Source organism: Rhincodon typus, chromosome 9, assembly GCF_021869965.1.
Source record: "Rhincodon typus isolate 14 chromosome 9, sRhiTyp1.1, whole genome shotgun sequence".
NCBI lineage: Eukaryota > Metazoa > Chordata > Chondrichthyes > Orectolobiformes > Rhincodontidae > Rhincodon > Rhincodon typus.
Window position 1 is genome coordinate 76774169 of NC_063340.1, and position 24263 is coordinate 76798431.

At 43.0% G+C, this 24263-nt stretch overlaps 1 protein-coding gene across 1 annotated transcript in view; it reads left to right on the top strand.

The window, feature by feature from the left end:
* Positions 1-1272: 1272 nt before the first annotated feature.
* LOC109922556 (RAS guanyl releasing protein 3 (calcium and DAG-regulated)) overlaps positions 1273-24263 on the top strand; it is a 115236-nt gene continuing 92245 nt past the window's right edge. The window contains exons 1-2 of the mRNA XM_048601364.1: positions 1273-1469; positions 17213-17404. Of these exons, the coding sequence (XP_048457321.1) occupies positions 17335-17404 (70 nt within the window). The 5' untranslated portion in view covers positions 1273-1469; positions 17213-17334. The remainder of the gene's footprint in view (positions 1470-17212; positions 17405-24263) is intronic.

Consider the following 24263-nt stretch of genomic DNA (forward strand, 5'->3'; position numbering starts at 1 on the left):
GAAAGAAGAGGTAATGCTAGAATATCATGACTCTGAGGAATGACAGTACATACATTCTTCATGACTTCAAGGGCCCATAAGAGCAAAAATAATATTGTGATTGGGAAGAGAGGAGTCATAGAGGCACACAGCACGGAAACAGTCCCTTCGGTCAATCGTCCATGCCAAACAAGTTCCCCAAACTAAACTAATCCCATTTGCTTGAGATTGGTCCATATCTCTCTAAATCTTTCCTGTTCATGAACATGTCTTTTAAATATTGTTTCTACCACTTCCTCAGGCAGTTCATTCCATGTATGAACCACCCTCTGTGTGAAACTTTTGCCCCGCAGGATCCTTTTAAAATCTTTCTCTGATTACCTTAAAAGGTTGAGGCAAACTGAGGAAAAGCCATTACATGTTTTCAGGGTTTGGCGATTGAAAGATGCTTGGGAGTTCAACATTTCTGTAAAGTTGGAAAAGATATTTTTCAGGAATGACTCCATCTCTCTAAGTGGAATCCAGCATTCCTTTGATAAACAGCTTCCAAAACCTGGTCCTGAACATGTAGGCCCTCTTTCTTTAATGTGAGAGTCGCCCTAAATTATAGAGTATCTGCAGTGCAAAAGCAAGCCATTTGGCCCATACCACTCCTCCAAAGAAAAGCATCCCATCCAGACCAAACCTCCCCCTAACCCTAGCCTTGGGACCCATGCCTAACTCACACATCATGGGCAACTTAGAATAGCCAATTCACCTAACCTGCACATTTTTGTTTTGGGGAATAAACCCACATAAGTACAGATACCCAGGTCCCTGGGTTAGTGAGGTAGCAGTACTAACCACTGTGTTACCCTAGAAATAGCTAGCAAAAGGATCTTGTTAGTTGGGTGCTGGCTATGTGGAGGGAAAACTTTTACAAAACTGCCTTTTGCATGAGAGCTCCCCATACAGACAGCAAACTGTCAAATAAATCTCACAAGAAAATAGCACCAGACTAGTGCAAAAAGTTGGTTTCCTTCTGGTGCTTGTGGCAGGAATAAGAGGTGTTTGAATGACTGAACAATGATTTCAATCATCTGTTTATCTAGTTACAACCTTTCAGCTATAAACTAAACAGAAAATGACCATTTGATAGATCTGTGTGTGTGTGTGAAACAGATATCTAGCTTTGTGATCTGTACAAACAAGATTTGAATTCCTGTAAAACGGATTCACTATTTGTAGCACATTGCTTCACGTGCTTCAAGAGTGTGGGGCTAGACTGAGTATAATTAGCATTTCAAGTTCTCCTGTTCCAACACAAGCTCTTTAATTGGCTTCTGAGTAATACACCTCCTGCTAAAGGAACCAGTTGTCTTTTATACTTAATGAGAGACTTTTCAAGAGCTTTAGAAGCGAAGAAATTGTAGTATCCACCAGCTGGATGTTTACTCGTGTGAGAAGTAAAGCAGTTGTCCTGACCACAGGCACAGTTGATATTTTTCTGTGTGAGTATCTAAATAACTTTGGTGTCTGACTGTAACTGCGTACGCGAGACAGATTAATCATTTACAAGTTGTTGAGAAGCTCTTTGTTCTTTGGGTAATGAAAGTGCAGCACTGCTGTATATAGAATGTTAGTTGTCAGGGTGTAGGAGAGAACATCATTTACCTCCCCCTATACTGTGGCTGTCCTTATCTGTTTCACTCACGGGATGTCAGTATGTTTGTGCCTTTCTCTGTCAAACTATTTCGAGCATAAATTGACTCTTCTAACGCTCACGTTAGCTTACATAATTGACATGCCTAGATCGTGACATCACATGATGCCGCAGCTTAGCAACGAGCAGAAAGAGTTTAAAGTCTATGGGCTTCAATGCATCAGTACAACTGAGGGAGTTAGGAAACATGTTGCAGCTTTGGACAGTGGAGTGGGGGATCAAACAGCCTCTTACATCTGGTAAGTGCATTTACAATCTGAACTGACAAACTTTCTCATGGATGTGCAAGAGCGATGAAGCAAAATTGGCAAATCTCTCCAGGAGTTCCAGGCTGTTGAATATTCTCAGGTCAGTTTTACAGTAACAAGCTTCATTTTCAAAGCCTGCCCGTGATGTGCAGCACAAGTTAGAACTGAAACTGTGTGCACGTGGGCCTGCAAGTACGGGACTGCAGTTATCGTTATCTTAATTGTGTTTACACTGCTAAAGAGGACAAGAGCTGCTTTCCAGTTGCGCCATCAGCTTCGAGACCACTTGTCCTGCCATTTGTGTAGTTCATGTGACAGCCCAGCCCCCCAGTCAAAGCCTCGGGAGTTACTTTTGAATCTCTAACCGATACAAGTGCTTAGTATCTGTAGAAATCGGTGGCCTGAATACAGGCATTGAGTGACAGTTCTGTTTATCAGACCCTCTTCTGACTGGAAGGTCAGGAAAGTTCCTAATGTTAGCCTGGACCCTGGGCAGGGTCGGTATTGAAGAATGGAATAAAGTAAGGTGTACTGCTGTCATAGCTCCTTTGACCAGCTGATATCCCCAGGAAACGTTGTAAAAAGAGAGTCAACAAGGTATGTCCTTTTCATTCTGATGATCCAGCATTACAATACCTTACTCCCCCACACCAACCAGGTGGTTAGTATTTCACCTTCTTTCTAATTTTAACACCGGTTCATTAATGTGGAATCTTGGTGTGGTGATGGTGCAGGCCATTCAGCCTGTCCTGTCCATGCCAGCAATATGCAAGAGCAACTTAATGAGTTCCACTCCCTCGCCTTTTTCCATTGCCCTGCAATGCTTTTCCATTCAGATAATTATCTGGTTCTCTCTGAAACTCGCACTATGGAAGCTGCTTTTATGAAACAAAAGATTTCCTCCTGTCACCTTTAGTTCTTTCACTGTTCACCTTTAAATTGCCATCCCCTGTCTATTAAGCCTTTTGCCAGTTAAGATGCAACCAGTGATTTTATGCAGGTTCACTAGGAAGATGGTGTTAAAGTTTAAAGGGTTCAGAAAAGATTTACAAGGATGTTGCCGGGGTTGGAGGGTTTGAGCTATAGGGAGAGGCTGAATAAGCTGGGGCTATTTACCCTGGAGCGTCAGAGGCTGAGGGGTGACCTTATAGAGGTTTATAAAATCATGAGGTGCATGGATAGGGTGAATATTGAGTAGGGGAGTCCAAAACTAGAAGGCATAGGTTGAAAGTGAGGGGGGAAAGATTTAAAAGGAACCTGAGGGGCAACTTTTTCACACAGAGGGTGGTGCGTGTATGGATCAAGCTGCCAGAGGAAGTGGTGGAGGCTGGTTCAATTACAACATTTAAAAGGCATCTGGATGAGTACATTAATAGGAAGAGTTTAGAGGGATATGGGTCAAATGCTGGCAAATGGGACAAGATTAATTCAGGAATTGTGGTTGGCATGGACAAGTGGATCGAGGGGTCTGCTTCTGTGTTGTACATCTTTGTGACTCTATGACTCTAACCTCCTTCCTTCTCTGCTCCATTCCTGTTTTTATAAAACTCAGCATCCCTTATGCCTTGTTAATCACTTGCTCAATCTGTCCTGTCACCTTCAGTTGATTTGTTCACCTATAACCCCAGGTGCCTTTGTTTGTACACCCATTTAAAAGTGTATGCTATATTTTATGTTGCCTATCCTTGTTCTTCTTACCAAAATCCATCACTTTGCATTTCCGTGAACTAAATTTCAGTTGCTAGGTGTCTGTCCATTGAACCGACTGTTGACGTCCTCTTGATGATATTCCAGTATCTTCCTCAGTGTTCATGATACTTGCAGGTTTTGTGTCACCTGCAAGTTTTGAAATCATGAACTGCATACCCAAGTCAAGGTCATTAATGCAGATCAAGAGAAACGGTGGTATTAACACTGACTGCTGGGGAACCTCACTATGTACATTCCAAGTTGGAAAATCGAGACCATTACTCTGTTTGCTGCCACTCTGCAATGTTCATATCCATGCTACTACTAATCCTTTTGTTCCATGTGCTTTACTTTGCTGATAGCCTGTCATTTTTACTTTGAGATGCTTTTGGAAGTCCATCACCTCAGTAACTCATCTGCCCTCTCTATTACCATGCCAAAAACCTCAATCAAATTAAATAAATCTTTAACAAAGCCATACCAATTTCCTTAGTTAATCCACATTTGTTTGAGCCACTGTTAATTTTGCCCCAGACTATTATTTCTGCAAGCTTCCACTATCACCAAGGTTAAACTGACTGGAGTGCTAGGTATACCCTTGCACCCTTTATTTTGAAAGAAGTGTTTAGCATTTCCAATTCTCCATTCCTCTTGTAATGTTCCTGTGTCTGAGGAGAATTGGAAAATTATAGCCAAGTATTTCTGCAATTTCCACCCTTGCTTTCCTCAGTATTCTGGAATGCGGCTGGTCTGATCCTGGTGATTTATTAACTTTAAACACAATCCAGCCTCTCAATTTTTAATTCTTTATTATCCATCCAGTGTCTCAACTATCTCCCGTTCTTCGCTATGACTTTGGCATCATCTTCCTTGGTAAGGAAAGATGCAAAGTTCTCATTTCCTAGTTCAATTATGCCCTCTGCCACCCTGTGTAAAATCTTCTTTGCGTACTGTAATTAGCCCATTCCTAATCTTCCTACTTATGGTAACTTCATATTACCTACTGTTGAAATGCTGTATTAGGTAGAATTTCTGATATACCCCAATCCCTGTCTGTTCCAATTTCCTTTTGTAAGAAAGCCCAGTCAGAAACCCACAAAGCTGCTCAGATGTTGAGCTCCTTTTGTTTTTTCTTTTAAAGTAAGATCTGTCGGAAGGTCAGAAGCAAATGGTCAATTAACAGATTTTTGAAACTCTAATGTTGAATATATGCCATTTGGTGGAAATTTGACATCCCTGGGCACACCTTGACAATCAAACATAGATTTTATAATTTGTTTATATTGCATTGTACTGTTAGGTCCATTCAGAGTAAGCATGTGTTTATTCAAACCAATGAGATGTTATCCAAACCAGTGGTCTTCAGCTGTGGTGATCAATCTGTTTGGTTCTGTCTTTACTGTGATGCCTTATTATTTCTGAGGAGGGGCGGTGGGGAAGAGCTATACTGGGGTTGACTGTCCAGCTGTTTCCTGCTTCTCACTTATATTATCAACTTGACATCTGTCTTACATGACCTTTAATTATTTCATTTTACTCTCTTTCACTCATCATCCAGAGAGCTCTGGCTTTGTTTCTCCTGTATTTCTCTTCGTGGAAAAGTTCACGATCTGTACATGAACCAAGGCCTCTTTGAAGACAGTCCATTGTTCCAGTTTTGCTTCCCAACTTTTGATTCTATGGGCTAAATCCATTCTCACCCACTGAAATTAGTCCTCTCCCCATTAATTATTTTGAATTTAGATTGCTTCTTGCTGTTTTTCATAGATTATTCACTCATGATTATATTATGATCACTGTCTCCTAAATGTTCCCCTATTGATACCTGATCTACTTTACCTCATTCTCCAGAACCAGATCCAACAATGCCTCCTTCCTCTTTAGATCAGTGCATTTCTGATCCCAATAATTTGCCTGATCACACTCAAGAAGCTCTTCATCCTCTCAACATTTTACACTATTAATTTCCAATCGTTTGAAAATAATGGATCTCCCATTCAGCCCGGAGATGAGGACAAATTTATTCTCAGAGGGTTGTTAGTCTGTTGAATTCTTTTTCCCAGACAGCCTTGAATATGCTCAATGACCCAGCTTCCAATACTGAGTTGGATGTTTGATCCACATGGAATTTGGGGGTCATAAGGGATGAACAGGAAAGTGGATTAGAAGCCACAATGTAATCAGTCATGATTTTATTGACTGGAGGAGCAAGAACAAGATGAAAATGGTCTATTCTGCTTCTTAATCGTGTATTCTTATTGCTTTTCCAGTCTGCGTTAGGGTAAGTAAAATCTCCTGTTACAACTCGATTCAGTAGTTTTGTACCTCGCTGGATTTCTTTGTAAATTTGCTCCTGTGTATCTTTTCTGCTAGATGATCTATAGAATCCACCAAATACCAGTATCTCTATTGTTTGCTAGCTTTAACCAAATAGCTTCTGTCCTTGACATCTTGAGGACATTCTCTCTTTCCAGCACTCATATATTCTGTTCAGTCAATACTGCCACCTTAATATTTCTGAAATTGAGTTAAGTGGTTGCAAAGATAACGAAAGTGTTGTCCAGAGTATTCGAGAACTTACTGGATGCTGGGAGCGTTTCAGTGGATTGGAAAACTACTAATGTGATGCTCCTGTTCAAGAAGTGAGGGAGGCAGTAAGCAGAAAACTATAGGCCAATTAGCCTAACAACTGTCATTGGGAAAATGTTAAAGTCCATTTTTAAATAAGAAATAGCAGGACATTTAGGAAAGCTTCTCACAATCATAGTCAATATAGCTTTGTGAAAGGGAAATAATGTTTGACAAATTTGCTAGACAGAATTGATAAATGGGAACTAGTAGGTGTAATGTATTTAGACTTCCAGACCCATTAGGTGCCACATAGGAAGTCATTGCATAAGATGAAAGCTCATGGTATGGGGGTATAATGTGTCTGCATGGATTGAGGGTTGGCTAGTACACAGAAAACAGAGTCTGCAATAATGGGTCTTTCTCAGGTTGGAAAGACATAATTAGCAGATTGCCACAAGGATCAATCATGGGGCCTCAATTGATTCCTATATATTAATGACTTGGAAGGGTAGAGTGCAATGTATCCGAATTTGTAGGTGATTCAAAAATAGGGAACGTGGTGGATGAGAACAGCAAGAAGAATCAGCAGCAGGATGTAGATAGGAGGAGAGAATCAAAGACTTGGCAGATGGAATTTAATGTAGGGAAGTGTGGGGTCAATTCATTAGGAGGGAAGAATCAAAAGGTAGTCCTTTATTTAAATAGGCACTCCAAAAATGTGCAGCAGTGCAGAGTGATGTGGGTGTTCTTGTGTATGAAACATGAGAAAGATAACATACAGGTGCAGCAAGTAATTTAGAAGGAAAATTGAATTTTGACCTTTATTCATTACGGTTTGAAGTTTAAAAATGGCCCTGTTTAAGTCTTGTTACAACTATACAAAGTGTTGGTCAGGTCCGACCTGGAGTACTGTGTACAGTTTTGGTCCCCGTATTTAAGAAAGAATATATTGGCATTGGAGGAAGTTCAGAAGAGATTTAACTGGCTGATTCCGGGAATGAGTGGGTTAGCTTCTCAATAATGGTTAATTACTGGGACGAATGGGTGGACTAATCAAGAATGGCTGAACAGGTTAGGCCTTTATTCATTAGCAGTTAGAAGCATGAGGGTGATCCTTTAGAAGAGTAAGAGACTCTGAGGGGATTTGACTGGGTAGATGTTGAGAAGATGCTCCCACTAGTGGGAGAATCTCAAACTAAGGGACATAGTCACAGAATAAAGGGACATCCATTTAAATCTGAGATACGAAGGAATTTCTTGAGTGTAGTGAATGCCTGGAATTTTTTACACTGGAGAGATGCGGAGATGGATGAAATGAATGAATGAATGATTTATTGTTACTTGTATTTAACAAACAAATACAGTGAAAAGGGTACTATGTTGCCACGCTCCAGCACCATTTTGAGTTACAGAAAATGCTAAGACACAACCAGAATACAACCAAAAATGGAGTTCTTCCTCCCCACTATGCTCTGCTTGACATCGGCCGGGGGATGTGGACACAACAGGGCCCAGGCCCACCAACGCCTCCACACCTCAGTCTACTCCAGGAGCCCCCATTCCAGGGCTATTATTGCTGCGCTTCCAGGAGCACCACACAGGCCTACCACATTGCTGCCGAAGTAACCCTGTCGATCTGCCAGGCCTACTGTATCGTCACAGCCAAAGCTCAACATCCCGATTCTGGCTTGGACTGGAAATGCTGCTTTGTCCGCCGACCCTGCCATTGCCGCCATCTTGAAACCGGGACCATCACCAACGCCTCGAGTACTGCACGAGGCCCACTACCGTGAAGCCACCATGCTCTAGCGCCATCTCTCACCATTGAGCCCACACTCGCTGCTGGCGCGAGCTCTCCGAGGGCTCGCTCTACCCTATGGAGTCAACTCCTGTTGCCACTGCCACACGTGCTTGGGAGGGCGGGCACCGCTCTCGCCCTGCCGGCTTTTAAAGAGAAAATGGGGGTAAAATAAACAGAAGTTAAAGTAGAAAGGAAAAGACAAGGAACAAAAAGCTGACACGCCCCTGGGCTAGGAGCTCAGAAGCAGTGCTGCCACTCCGATGCCATCTTGCAGAGGAAATTCCCTGTGGTGGTCGAATAATTGACTGCCCCTTGGGATGGCAGGTATTTAAAGAAGTAAATGGATTTTTGAAATATTAAGGAGTTAAGGGTTATGAGGAGCTGGCACAAAAAGAGGAGTTGGGCCCAGGGCTGGATCAGCAACGTACTTATTGAATGGCAGCACAGACTTGATGGGGTGAATGTCCTAGCTCTGCTCCTATTTCTCATGTTCTTACTCTAGTGCTTTCAATTCTTTCCGCACCTTGGTTTTCCTCTCGAAACAATTCATCATGGTTCCCAACCACCTGTCAACTTAGTTAAAGCTATCCCCATCTCTTTGGCTGGTACAGTTCCTGTCTCCTCCACCACCCCTGAACTAGTCCCAGACTCCCCAGATCTTAAAGCCCTCCCACTTGCACCATCTCTTCAGTCACACATCCATATGCTCTGGCTTCTTTCTTGAATTTCCACCTGTATATGCTTTATGGAGTAATCTGGTTACTTGCTTGTTTTTTTTCCCCAGGTTCCTTAAATCTGCCTGCATGACCTTCGTCCTCTCTCTCTATCTATGTTGTTCACAATCTCACTGCCTCCCCTACTGTCCCCAACAACCTCAAGCATGTGCTGCAGACATTCGGTGACATCCTTAACCCTGGCACTAGGGAGATAATATTTCATCCTGAATTCCTATCCATTCACCATTTATAGTGATGGGGGATTCTGTCAATATTACTGTTCCTCCTGAGGCTATGACCAGCTTACCCATCAATGGGGTAATGGACTGGCGTCTGGTTTAGGCTTAGGATCTGCATCAACTAGAACTGATGTGCTCTAAGATGGCTATATCTAGGAGACTATTAACTGATTCAACAGACAGAAACATAGAAATTTCAATAAGTGAACACTCACCATGTACTCACACCTCAGGTATTTCCCATGCGCTAATTTTATTTCATAGTCAGGTTAACTTAAACGCAACACTGGCTAAGATTTAAACCTACTTAAACGTGCCAAATTAAAAGTACTCAATGGGGAGGTGGAGGCAAAGCTCTAATGTCATTAGTGTAGTAAGCTGGAATCCCAGGTAAATGTTCCAAGGAATCTTGAATCCCACCATGGCAGATAGTGGACTTTGAATTCAGGTCAATAAATGTCTGGAGTTAAAAAGTTGACCTAATTGTGACATTGTAACCACTGTTGATTGTTGTAAAAACTCATCTGGTTCACTACAAATATCCTTTAGGTAAGGAAAAATTAGCTATCTCAACAAGTCCAGCGTACATGTGACTGCAGACCCTCAACAGTGTGGCTGGCTCTGTTGGCCTAGCCAAGTATCATGAATGATTTAAAAAAAAGAGCTAAATTTCTTTGTTTAATCACAGATTTACTTGGGTCAGTTTCATTTCTGAAGAAGGGTCTAGGCCCGACACGTCAGCTTTCCTGCTCCTCTGATGCTGCTTGGCCTGCTGTGTTCATCCAGCTCTACACCTTGTTATCACTGCACACTTACTGTTTGCTTTATAGGGAGCATTTTAATTGGAGGGGTAAGTAGAATTAGAGAGGGATAAGGCCATAGTGGGATATGGAAACCAGATTGGAATTGGAAAGGCAAGGCATTGCTTGACCAGGAATCAGTGTAGGCCATTAAGGGGTGGTAGGAGAATGGGACTGGCTGTGAGTTGGGATAAGAGCAGTAGAGTTTTAGAAGACTTGAAGTTTACAGAGAGTAGAATATGGGAAACAAACCAGGAGTACATTGGAATGGCCAATTCTAGAGATAACAGAGGTATGCTTGAGGATTTCAACAGCAGGTGAGCTGGGATGGGGGTGGAGATTGGGTTGTGTTATGGAGGTGGGAGTAGACAGTCAGTGATAATTATGGATATGAGTTTGGGAGCTTAACTTGGAATCAAATGTGACATCATCGTTGTGAAGAGACTGGCCAAATCTTTGGTTGTCACCTGGAAGACAGAAGGAATTGGTTTGCTAAGGAGCAGGGACAATGACTTCAGTCTTTCCAGTTTTTAAATGGAGAAGGTTTGCATATGATCCAGAGGATTTCCAGTCAGTTCAGCTGACGCTGCCCCTTCGGATCAGCCTGAGAGCTGCTTATTCTCCTGTGAAAAGGAAAAGACTGAACGATCACAGATTCCATAGTAATTGACAAATTAATCAATAGGGAGATGAAAATGTGTTTTACACAGTGAGTTACAACGATTAAAAAAGTTCTCCCTGTGTCTGCATGGGTTTCCTCCGGGTGCTCCGGTTTCCTCCCACAGTCCAAAGCTGTGCAGGTTAGGTGGATTGGCCATGGGAAATTGTCCCATAATGACCGGGGTAGGTTGAATCGCCATGGGAAATGCAGGATAGGATGGGTGAATCTGGGTAGGATGTTCTTCAGAGGGTTGTACAGACTCGATGAACCAAATGGCCTCTATCTGCATTGTAGGGATTCTGTGATTCTATTAAATGTGCTGAAGGTTTATTTGGAGACTCCTCATCGGAAGAGGTTCTGGTGGTGTGTGTTTCTTAATATAGATTTGAGAATGGGGAGAATGATGAAACTGTCCAAGCCATTCAGATGTTCAAGCCTGCTCCGATATTCTCAATCATCTTTTCTCTTTTGGTTTTATGGCCAAGTCAGATAGTTTGGCTTCAAGACAGAGAGGAAGGCAAGGGCAAGAATGTCTTCAGGTTTGGGTTTCTTTACAACACAGTTTAATACATATTAAGGTTAATTTTTTTTTTTATTCATTCACAGGATGAGGGCATTGCTGGGTAGGCAGCATTTATTGCTCATCCCTAATTGCCCAGAGGGCAGTTAAGAGTCAACCACATTGCTGTGGGTCTGGAGTCACACGTAGACCAGACTAGAAAAGGATGGTAGTTTCCTTCCCTAAAGGACATCAGTGAGCCAGAGGGGTTTTTCCCCTGACAATTGACAATGGATTCATGGTCATCATTAGATTCTTAATTCCAGATTTATTGAATTCAAATTCCACCATCTGCCGTGGCGAGATTCGAACCTGGATCCCCAGAACATTATCTGGGTCTCTGGATTAACAGTCAAGCAATAATACCACTAGGCCTTCACCTCCCCTTAAATTTTACACTATCTTCTGATCAGAGACATATAGGCTCTAATCTTACTGTTAAAATGGGAGACACTATATTCCCTTTGTGCTTCTCTCCATCAAAAGAATCCTCTTGATAACTCCACTCCCATTGCGCTATTTATGCCCAGTGAAGCGCAGTTCAGTGACATCATCATAAGGTTGCGCCATGACCTTAAAGTCTTCATCCAACAGATCATGACTGGTCATCTACCTCAATGACTTTTACTGGTGCTGTCCTCATATCCCTTGATGTCACTGTAAATGGAAACCAGTTGATCTCCTGCTGGCATATACTGAATAACTGAAATTCCACAGCTCTCTGGTGGAGAATTCCAAAAATTCACCACCCTCTGAGTGAAGAAATTCCTCCCATCCTAGTCCTTATTGGCTTTTCCCTTGCTTTGTGACTGTGTCCCTTAGTTTTCAATCCCCTGGTCAGGGAAGTATCCTTTCTGCATCTACCCTGTCTAGTTCTTTAAGAATTTTACATGTTTCAGTGAGATCACCCCTCACTTTTCTGAGCTGTAGAGAATACAGGCCCAGTCTCTTCAATCTCTCCTCATGGGACAGTCACACCATCCCAGGGATTAGTCCTAGTGAACCTCTGCGACACTCTAGTGACTCATTACTGCCCAATCTTTGGGGACTGTGTTCTGAACAAATCTACTGGAAATCAAGATCATCCAGTGCTTACTTTGGTTCATAAGATGCTGTGTTCAAACAGAATGTTCATGCAAATATTCTGTCAGAGTTCACTTAAAATTAAGAGGATACAGGCTAAGGAAGAATGAACCAATTCTTGTTATTGGACCTCATCAATGCCACACCTTCAACAGCTTATTTATTTCTTGTCCCCCCGCCTCAGTCCCCTGAATGTGTTGGCTAATCCTTTAAAAAGAGTTTGGTACCTCTTGAATCTTTAAATGGGCTAGGAGTGTGGATTAACTTTCGGGTGTTGCTACTGGAAGATGATTCTCATTGGTTGAAAGAATCGCTTTACAGCTGTTTTCTGTTTTCCCCTTGATTTCTATTTATACAACCTTCTATACGCTGCAACTGTATCATGTTTTTGAGCCAGTTGTATTCCCATTACAAAGTCTTTTGTCCACATCTGTGATAAAAATAGCCAATGTAAACTTGTCACATTGGGTACAGCACCACCTTTGGTGGGAGGCTCTAAGTACAATGCATCTCCTAACTTCAGCCAGACTGCAGTGAAACTCAAAAGCTCCAACCAACTCTATTCTCCTGCTTTCCAAATTGTACGTTTTGCTATGTACCAGAAACATGCAATATAAAACCTACATTGTCTTTGGGGAGGTAAAAGGACAGGATGCATGAGTTTAAAATGGGGATTGAACTTCATCTGTTCACCAGAGATGATTAATTCCCACTTAGAACAATACTTGATGTTGATCTTGATCTTTGCGACACCCTGGACGACTGACTAGCCTCTACTGAAACACGTTCAACAGATCCAGTCCTAAAGGTTTGCATTTACATAAAAGCTGATTTTAATGTCCCTCTCCCTCTGTTAAAGTCACATCTGTAGCTGTGGAGGGAAAAGGTGTGTTTTTGTTTATATTCTTTCATGGATTGTGGGTCTTATTGGCTTGGCCAGCATTTACTGCTCATCCCTTAGAGCTAAGAGTCAACCACTTTGCTGTTGGTCCGGAGGCACTTGTGGGGCAGGCCAGTTAAAGACAGCAGATTTCCTTCCCCAAAGGGCATGAGTTAGATATGTTTTTATGACAATTAATACTGGTTGCTGTTAAGCTAGTTTCTATTCCAGAATTTTCCTTTATTGATTTCAAATTCCATCATCTGCCATGGTGAGATTTTAGCTCATGTCTCCAGAATATTAGCCTGGGGTTCAGCAATACTAACCCATTGATATTACCAGTACATCACCACTATGAAATATGTCTCTAGATTGAGTAAGAGAGGTGTCTGAGTATTCCCATGTGTGTGGAGGAAAGGTTAACATTTGAGTGATGGAGGAGCAGCTGAAGGGTGCATGAGATGAATGGATATACTTGCCTTTACTAGTATTGAGTTCTTCGAGCCTCCTACTACACTGATGGATCTGGTGATGATGTTGTTTCCCACCTGTTAGTCATTTCTGTCTGGTCTTCCTTGAAATTGGCCTTGGGGGTTCTTGTATATGTAAGTCTCTGTTGGAACCATCCGGCCCAAGATAGATTTCCTGCCAGCCCAATCTTCCTTCCTGGTATCACCGGGAAAGGGGAGGGATGCCCACAAGAACTTGTCAACAGTAAATAGGCTCAGTCGTGATTGTAAAAATAACTGTTCATATTATATAGGAGTTGAGATGCATGACGGTCTCACAAGAGCCTAACTCAACTTTAATTTCTTGCTATTAAGGTTAAGAACAATTACTGAAGCACCAATATGCTGTCTAGGAAACACGCACACAACTCTAGTCAGCTCCTCCCAATCACAGTCCTTTATATCCTGATGAGCAAAACTCAGCTTGTGATGCTATTTAACCCTTTGAGGTGCTAGCTGCCGAATAGAACAAGGATACTCCTGTGGGTGCTAGGGAACAGTGCTTCTGTTACTGCCTTCACTTTGTTCTCCAGAGATATAGAATAGAATCATCAAATCGTATAGTGAAGAAGAGGCCCTTCAGCCCATCGAGTCTGCACTGACATGTGGGAAACACCTGACCTTCAACCAAATCCCATTTACCAGCACTTGGCCCATAGCCTTGATTGTTATGATGTGCCTCGTGCTCCTCCATATCCCAGGAAAGCAGGAAGTCCTCCTTTCGAGTTGTTGAATGGAAAGTGACACTTTAATAGGTGCATCGTCTCTTTTTTAGGTTTTAATTTAAGTTTTTTTTTGTAGCACGTACTCAAGTACAGAAGTAGAGTGCAAAATGTCTGTCACCACACATGGCGCCATCTTAGGTACAAGGTACCTAGGTACAAAAAACTCAGGTAGGAAGTAGTAAAAGAAACAAAGTTCAAAGATAAGCATTACAAATCCTCAAAGAATGAGTAGAAAAATAAAGAAACAAGGTAATAGTTAACATTAAAACCCTTCTTAATATAAACTAGAAAAATAAAGGAATAAAGTTTAAAAACTCAACAGTCTGAGTGCTTGTTGGGACCTCAATCTCCTCTGCTTAGCTCACACTGTTTTGGGGAAGGCAAGAGAAATGATGTGGGTTGCCTGGGAAAGCGGCCATTTCCAGCAGCAATCAGGAAACTGTCAATCTTCAAATACTGAGGCCCTGGCCCCAAAACTACATCCTTCACTTACTTTGTTGAGCCCTGAAAGAATGTTGAAGCTTTCAAAGAGATCACTTCTCATTCTTCTAAAACCTTGTGGATATCGGGTCAGTCTCCTCATCTGTTCTCCTGGGTGCGTGTTTTATCATCATCATCGACCTTTCCTTAGGCTCAGCTGCCTTCTTCTCCTAGGATGCCTACACAAAGGGTCAAGTTGCGGAAATCTTTGTGGACAGTGTTGCAGTGTGCTTATTCAATGCTGACTGGAAGATCTGGGCCATTAAGTTTCAAGATAAGAACATAGTGCCAGGCCGATGTTGTCAGATTGGACTTGCCTGTTAATTTAATCTCTGCAGGGAAATTCTGGGGTGAACCATTGCGATTACAGTGCAACAAATGCTTCTGAGAAAGATCTTTTAATTAGAATGAGCGGACTTGTGCAGAAAAGGCCAAATACGATGATACGGAACATTCTGTCTTCAGAAATTTGCCTAAAGCTTATCATGAGGTCTCTGGCACTAAACACATTGACCTGGTCTCTCAGTATTTGTTCATGAATAACACTCCAGAAAGTCAAAGAGGCAAATACTTGTATTTAGATGATGTCTTTTGCAACCACAGGATGCCACAAAATGCTTTACAATCAATGAATCACTTTTGAAGTGTAATCCCTGTTGTAATGTTATATACAGCAAGTAATGTGATTGCGACCAGATAACTGATTTCATTGTGGTGATTGCTTGAGGAACAGATGTTGCCCTGTACAAAGGGATAGCTCTTCTTCAAAATAGTGCTGTGCAATCTTTGACATCCTCCCGAGGGGGCAGATCTTGGAGTGGGACTCAAAAGATGGTATTTTCTCAGGCATTTACTCCTGGTACCCTGTGGTATTTACCACCTCTAGTGTGTGTTGCTGGGTAAGGGCTGTTTTAGGATAGCTTGCTGTCAGCAATATTGTTTGAATTTGCTTTGTTTTAGACCTATCTAGTGATTAGCAGATGCACTACTGTAGAGTATCTCTAGGAAGAGGTACAATTATTAGATGACAGGAATATTTATTTCATGGCAACAATTAGTACAACCACACTTAGTCAGACATAATTACCAGGGCATAAAATATAACATAGAATTGCGTATGTTGAAAATCTGAAACAAAACCAGAAATTGCTGGAGAAACTCAGCAGGCCTGGCAGGGGTCTTCAGTGACATCCGTCATAAAGCATTTGCAATGGTCTGTTCTCCATTTCTGGTGACACTAAGGAGAAACGTCATGAAAGGCGGAGTTAGGTTCTTCCAGGTTTTCAAGGATAATGGATATCCAAAAAACTGGGTCAGAAGATGCCTACACATACAACAGCAGGAAGATACTACATGCCCTGACAAACTCATCACACTACCCTACATCAGGAACACGTCGGAACTCACAAGACTCCTACGACCGCTGGGCATCAGAGTGGCACACAAGCCCACATCAACCCTACGACAACTGCTCACCCGAACTAAAGACCCACTCCCTGCCATGGACAGGACCAATGTCATCTACAAGATCCCCTGCAGAGACTGCGAGAAACACTACATCGGACAAACAGGAAGGAAACTAACAACAAGAGTACATGAACACCAACTGACTACAAAAAGACACGACCAATACTCACTCATCTCAATCCACACGGACAAGGAGAACCACCATTTCGACTGGGACAACACCGAAGTCCTGGGACAAGCTAGGCAGAGACAGGCACGAGAATTCCTAGAAGCCTGGAACTCCACAAAGCATGCTATTAATAAACACATTAAACTCAACCCTATATACATTCCACTATGAAGGAAACCTGGAAGTGAGGCAATCCATCTCAACAGACTCCAGAGTTTAAAAACCAGGCGGGAAAACACACCAACACTTCATCGGAGGCTGCACTGAGGATGTTACCCAGCATGGTAATGAAACGTCTGCGGAACAACAAACCAGCTCGGCGAGCCAACCAACCTCAAACCCACAACCCGAGCTACAAATCTACTCCAAAACCTTTAGAGGCGGAGTTAGGAACAGCAAAACCAACTTTTATTTTCATGATGTCTTTACCAGAATGTAACCGAAGGCACTTAAGAGGCATTCTAAATCAAAGAATGACACCAGGTTAAGTCAGGGAGTATTACATCTGATGTCCAAAAGCTTATTGGTCACACAGGTAGATTTTAAGAAGTGATTTAGGAGAAGAAAGTACAATAGAGATTGAGAGGAGCAGGGAGAGATTTCTAGAGCTTTGGGCCTTGGCAATAGAAGTCATGGCCCCCACTGTTTGTACAGTTATAATTAGGGATGTAAAAGAGGCCAGAGTTAAATGAGTACAAATATCTTACAGGTTTGTAGTATTGGAACAGATTACAGAAATAGACAGAGGCAAAGCCTTTGAGGGATTTGAGGACTTTTAATACTAGGATGTCTACACGTATACCTCTTCTTGGGCTTCCTTTAAAATATAAGGTGCACAATGATGGAGGGCCTTCAAAGAATAGAACTTGAAATAACACTTGAGTATTGTGTTGGCAAAATAATGTTTTACAGTTTGTGTGTTTTCTTTTCCCAGTTGGGCACTAAGTGGTTCTGAGACCAGGCCTCACCTGTGTACCAATGAGAGCTGCTTGCAAGTTGAGATGCTGTTCTGGAAAATGCAAATGACCCACACCCTTTGATAAGCCCAAAAGGACCATGGGATCAATTAACATAGGAAAGGCTGCCACATTGAATGAATTGCTACATGCCAGCATCGATACTATCGGTGAGTGTATTTAGTTGTAGAGAGTAGAATGTAGGTACATCACAATTCTCATCTTTATTTGCTGAGAAAAGATCTTGTACATGTATTATCAATGTATACATCTTTGCTAAATCTCAGGTTAATCTCATCCTGTATTTAAAATATGGTATTGAAATGTGGTTGCTGGAGGGATTTGCTCATTATATTGTGACTTAATCATCTCAATGTATAAATGTAAAAATTCCCAATGAAACCACCAAATGGATGATTTGCCTGATTAATTTTCTGTTCAGGACAAGGCTATACGCATTAGGTTGTGTCACTAACAGAGAAGATCTCTATTTAGAATAACACAATTAACTTTAACAAGAAGGGGACTAGTTTTAGTTTGGGATTGTGTTTGGCATGGACTGGTTGGACCAAACTGTCCATTTCCATGCTATATGACTCTAAGAGTGAGAAAAAGAAAGGATTACTAACTTACTCACACAACTTCAACTATATCTATTCAAAACCCCCAAATACATACAATTAATCACAATTTTAAAATGGACAAAATCAAATTTATGTTCTGAACAAAAAATAATACAGACAGCATAAGCAAAATTCAGAAGATCAAACGTTAGACCACAAGGTGGAAAAATCTAGCAGTCCTTCTGAGTTTGGTAATGATGACATGCTGTTGTCTCTCGGACGATGTCAATCGTTCTCCAATTCAAGAATTGATCAGCTTGGCAGTTTTCCCTCAGTAAACTTGCACAAGTCTGTCTCTGAAAAAAATTAATCATGAGATGCCTGCTTGTTGGGTTTGACATAAGGGAAAGTTGTACTAAAATTATCTTGTCACCAGCCTTGCCTGATCTGCTTTTGAAGTTCAGTGATACATTTTGTATCAGGCAGGTTGAGGTCACCAATGGTGCCCTGCTCATAGAGGCATTAAGTCCCTTGGTTTAATCAGGGGCCTAGTGCCTGCTTCCAGGACTCGAACAACAAATTTAGTGCACTTAGCTCAATGGTTCTATGTAAATAGTAGTCCAACTAGTTGTCCTTAAAGATGGCGCTGCAAGCCACCCAGAGAAGAGATGTGTTTTCTCTTGCTCCAACGTAGAAACAGGAAGTCGAAGTAGTGTTGTTTCCAATGCAGCCTACTGTTACCTGTACTTGACTCCACTTATTTACCATTCCATCCCACCTCTACTCCAACATCTTCCTGCCCACCTTAGACTTACTTGTTTCTCTGACACGATTCTAATACAAGCAGCTCTTTATTGGTCGAGCAGGTCTTACCATCATCCGGGTCAAATCAGCCCATTTGATTTGCACCCCAGCCACCACCTTAATCAATCACTTCCTCCATCACCTATGTTCAGTGGCAACAGTGTTTATCATGTGATAACTCAACAAGGGTCCCTCAAGAGCATCTTCCAAATCCCTGACCTTTATGACCCAGGTGGGTAAGGACAGCAGGCACATGGCAATACCATCTACAAGTGTTTATTCAAGTCACTTACCATCTGGTTTGGAAATATATTGGTGTTCCTTTGTTGTGTCACAATCCTAGACCTCCCATCCTAAAAGCACGGTAGAAGTATAGACACCACACTGACTGCAACAGTTCAAGAAGATGGCTCAGTACTACCTACTCAAGATGGCAAAAAAGTGCTGGTTTTACTAGCTATGGTCCGAATTGGTGAGCTGCAGTGCTCAGCTTGCTCAGTGCCTGCTGCTTGTTTGCGATGTGGAGATGAGGCCTAAGGTTTAATTAAAGACAAAGCCTGGACCTCACCTTGTTGCATCAGCTAGCACCTACTTTAAAAACCCCTGAAACTCCTTGAAGGTGTTGACAAACTGGATTTCCCCCATTTTGATCAGATTACATATTTAACTCTCCTTCCTCTTTGATCTGGGAAAGAGGCATTGACACAGTGAAAAGAAGTGCCGGGATCTTTTTGATATCAGGAATGTGAAAAATGTGGGCTGTATAGGTGCCAGAGAGATATGAATGGGGGAGAGAAGAATAGGCTGCAAGTCAACATCAAAATCATGAGGGAGGCATTTGGATGGAGCATCTGTCAGAACATTCTGCCTAGCCTTGCATTCCATTACTACAGCTATCTCTCGCACCAGCATTCCATGTTCATATTGTCTGAACTAAAGTTTATGAGAGAGTCATAAAACGACAGAATAGGGTTATCCTGGGATCAGGTAGAAAATGGAATTGAGGTTAAAAAATCAGCTGGGATTTTATGGAACAGCAAATCTGGCTTGAAGGAATGAATGGCCAACAACTGCTCTTAGCTTTTATGGTCAAAAGCTAAAAGGGGCAGCCATATTGGATGGAAATTTAGGAGCTGTTTTGAATCTTGATGTATCGTTTGTTTTGTCCATTCGATTAAAAACAATCCTGAAAACTGAGACATAGTCTTACAGCACGAAACAGACTCTTCGGTCCAACATGTCCACGCTGACATGTTTCTCAAACTAAAACTAGTCCCACTTGCCTCCGTTTGCCCTACATCCCTGTAAACCTTTCCTATTCATGAATCTGTCCAAGTGTCTTTTAAATGTAACTGTACCTGCATTTACCACTTCCTCTGGCAGTTCATTCCACATATGAACCACCCTCTGTGTGAAAAAATTGCCCTTCAGGTCCCTTTTTTAAATGTTTCTCCTCTCATGTTAAAAATATGCCCTCTAGTTTTGAACTTCCCCACCCTTGGGAAAAGACCTTTTTATTACTCACCTTATCCACGCCCCTCATGATTTTATAAACCTCTGTAAGGTCACCCCTCAACCTCCTACGCTCAAGTGAAAAAGTCTCAACCTATTCAGTCTCTCCCTGGAGCTCAAACTCTCCAGCCCCAGCAACATCCTTGTAGACCTTTTCTGAACCCTCTCCAATTTAATAATATCCTTCCTATAGTAGGGTGACCAGAACTGTACACAGTACTCCAGAAGTGGCCTCACCAACGTCCTGTACAACTGTAACATGCTGTGCCAACTCCTAGATGCAATGAGAGCAAAGTGGATAAAAATTCAGGGGATTGTTCTGAATTAAGAGGGTCACTGATGAAAGGAGGATTAATTTGCAAGACTATGGGCTGGCAATGTCAGGCCAATTGTTTGGATTCTGGTTGAAATGAGATCTTTGTTGATGGAAACATGGGAAATGTTAGATGTATCATCAAGAGTGTGTGGAGCTTTGCTCCTGCCTTTTGTGGCTAGCTGCTTATGACCTGTGACGTTACACTCCTAAAATAACTTCAACTAATAGCTACTAAGTTCAAAATTGCCTGGCAGAATGCAGTTGTGGATAATCACGATGAACTGCTGGTTGGTTTCAGTGGCGACAGAGAGACTTGCAGTGGAAACCTCTTGAGAGAATGATCCTAATGTTTATTATAGTAAACAAGAAAGCATCTCATTTAGGCCAGGACCTGTCTTCTCCCAAGCAATCAACCAGACATTACTGACCCCTTACTGTCCAGTCTAACCCTCCTTTCAACAGAGACCCTCTTAATTTTGATCAATCTCCTGAATTTTTATGCATATTGCTCTCACTTCATTTTGCTTTCAGGTTTATTTTCAGGTTTTCTCATTTTCTTTTCCGGTTTATTCAGTCCAAGTGGATCTACGATTCCATAAGGTCACAACTCACTTTCTATGTCGTCCCACCTGATCCCTGGATTGCCTTATTCTGCCTGTTTCTTCCCTCAAGATTTATCTCCAAGCTTATCATCCCATGAAATACTTTAAAGGCTAACATACAAGATGATTACAATAATGGAGTAAAATGTGGGGCAGAGTGTTCTGATCCCTCAGTTCCTTTGACTCGTGTTGAATAGACCACTATTCTTCGGCCAGTCCGTGTCAGTACTTCCTGCTCCAGTGTTGAACGCTGAGCTGTGAAATGTGCTTGCAGCCACAGGTAATGGGAGTCATCATCTCAGAACAGATCATTATTGTCTTGGTGGGGTGTGGGATGGGGGGAGGGGTGAGATGGGGTAGGAGCTGGTCCATTTGAAGTTCAGGCAGGATGTAAAAAAAAGGTCGACACATACTTCGCTCTGGACAAAGTGAGATCAGTTTTGCAGTAGACTCTATTTGATGTCTGTTTTTCTTTAAAGAAAACAACCGTGTTCTTTTGATATAACCAAGTGTAGAGCTGGATGAACACAGCAGGCCAAGCAGCATCATAGGAGCAGAGAGGCTGACGTTTCGGGCCTAGATCCTTCTTCAGAAATGGGGGAGGGGAAGGGGATTCTGAAATAAATAGGGAGAGAAGGGGAGGTGGATAGAAGATGGATAGAGGAGAGGATAGGTGGAGAGGAAACAGACAGGTCAAAGAGACGGGGATGGGGCCAGTAAAGGTGAGTGCAGGTGGGGAGGTAGGGAGGAGATAGGTCAGTCCAAGGGGGCGGGATGAGGTTAGTAGGTAGGAAATGGGGGTGCGGCTTGAGGTGGGAGGAGGGGATAGGTGGGTGGAAGAGCAGGTTAGGGAGGCGGGGACGAGCTGGACTGGTTTTGGGATGCGGTAGGGGGAGGGGAGATTTTGAAACTTGTGAAATCCACATTGATACCATTGGGCTGCAGGGTTCCCAAGCGGAATATGAGTTGCTGTTCCTGCAACCCTCGAGTGGCATCGTTGTGGCATCCTGAGGCCCAGGATGGACATGTCATCTGAGGAATGGGAGGGGGAGTGGAAATGGTTCGCGACTGGGAGGTGCAGTTGTTTATTGCGAACTGAGCGTAGGTGTTCTGCAAAGCAGTCCCTAAGCCTCTGCTTGGTTTCCCCGATGTAGAGGAGGCCACAACGGGAACAGCGGATGCAGTATACCACATTAGCAGATGTGCAGGTGAACATCTGTTTGATGTGGAAAGTCTTCTTGGGGCCTTGGATGGGGGTGAGGGAGGAGGTGTGGGGGCAGGTGTAGCACTTCCTGCGGTTGCAGGGAAAAGTGCCGGGTGTGGTGGGGCTGGAGGGGAGTGTGGAGCGGACAAGGGAGTCACGGAGAGAGTGGTCCCTCCGGAAAGCAGATAAGGGTGGGGAGGGAAAAATGTCTTTGGTGGTGGGGTCGGATTGCAGATGGCGGAAGTGTCAGAGGATGATGCGTTGGATCTGGAGGTTGGTGGGGTGGTACGTGAGGACGAGGGGGATTCTTTTTTGGTTGTGTGAGGACGAGGGCAACTGCAGGAAGTGCTACACCTGCCCCCACACCTCCTCCCTCACCCCCATCCCAGGCCCCAAGAAGACTTTCCACATCAAGCAGGTGTTCACCTGCACATCTGCTAATGTGGTATACTGCATCCGCTGTTCCCGTTGTGGCCTCCTCTACATCAGGGAAACCAAGCGGAGGCTTGGGGACCGCTTTGCAGAACACCTATGCTTGGTTCGCAATAAACAACTGCACCTCCCAGTTGCAAACCATTTCAACTCCCCCTCCCATTCCTCAGATGACATGTCCATCCTGGGCCTCAGGATGCCACAACGATGCCACCCGAGGGTTATAGGAACAGCAACTCATATTCCGCTTTGATACCATTGGGCTGCAGGGTTCCTATGTGGATTTCACAAGCTTCAAAATCTCCCCTCCCCCTACCGCATCCCAAAACCAGCCCAGCTCGTCCCAGCCTCCCTAACCTGTCCTTCCTCCCACCTATCCCCTCCTCCCACCTCAAGCCGCACCCCCATTTCCTACCTACTAACCTCATCCCGCCCCCTTGACCTGTCCGTCCTCCCTGGACTGACCTATCTCCTCCCTACCTCCCCACCTACACTCACCTTTACTGGCTCCATCCCCGCATATTTGACCTGTCTGTTTCCTCTCCACCTATCTTCTCCTCTATCCATCTTCTATCCGCCTCCCCCTCTCTCCCTATTTATTTCAGAACCCCCTTCCCCTCCCCCATTTCTGAAGAAGGGTCTAGGCCCGAAACGTCAGCCTTCCTGCTCCTCTGATGCTGCTTGGCCTGCTGTGTTCACCCAGATCTACACCTTGTTATCTCAGATTCTTCAGCATCTGCCGTTCCTACTATCTCTGATACAATTTTAACCGTGTTCTTTTCCTGTTATTCCAGTGGTAAATGAAACGCAAACTCAAACCTGCAGTTTTCCACTGTGAGAGTGTGAAATCCAAAGGAGAACTGAGACAGTGCAGCACTGTCTGAGCTGCCAACTTTCGTGTTGTGTGTGTGTGTGTGAGGTAGATCAAGGGTTAGATATTGTCCAGGGTACCAGGGCCCTGGCTTGTCTTCAGATTTGTGCTGTGAGATAATTTACATTCACTTAAGAGAGTAAATGGGGGCCATGGTCTAGCATCTCTCCCTAATGACAGCACATCCAACAGTGTAGCACTCCCTCAGTATTACACTGGAATGCTAGGCTGGATTTTATGTTTAAAGCCTGGAATGAGACTTGAATTCAGAACTTTCTGACTCAGAGGTATGAGGGCTACCAACTAACTCCTAGCTAACACCTATTAAGATGCTATATAAATGCAAACAAATTTCCAAAAGTTTCATTTCTGCGTGATTTCATCACCTATCAGTTGGAGAGAACAGTTAATGAGCCTTACAGTAACCCTTGACGTATTAAGAAGGGTGTAGAGTACAAGAGTAAGGAGTTCTGCTGAGCCTGGTTAAGACAACAGTTAGACCCCAGCAGGAACATTGTTCAGTTCTGGGTACCGCACTAGAGCAGCACGTGAATTGGAGGGTGCACATGAGGTTTACAAGAATGGTTCCAGGGTTGATGAGCTTCAGTTATGAGGATAGATTGGAAAAGTAGGGACTGTTCTCCTCGGAGAAGTGACTTTTATTGAAGCTTTCAAAACCATGCAAATTTTGCATGGAGGAAAAAGGGAGGAACGGATCCCACTTG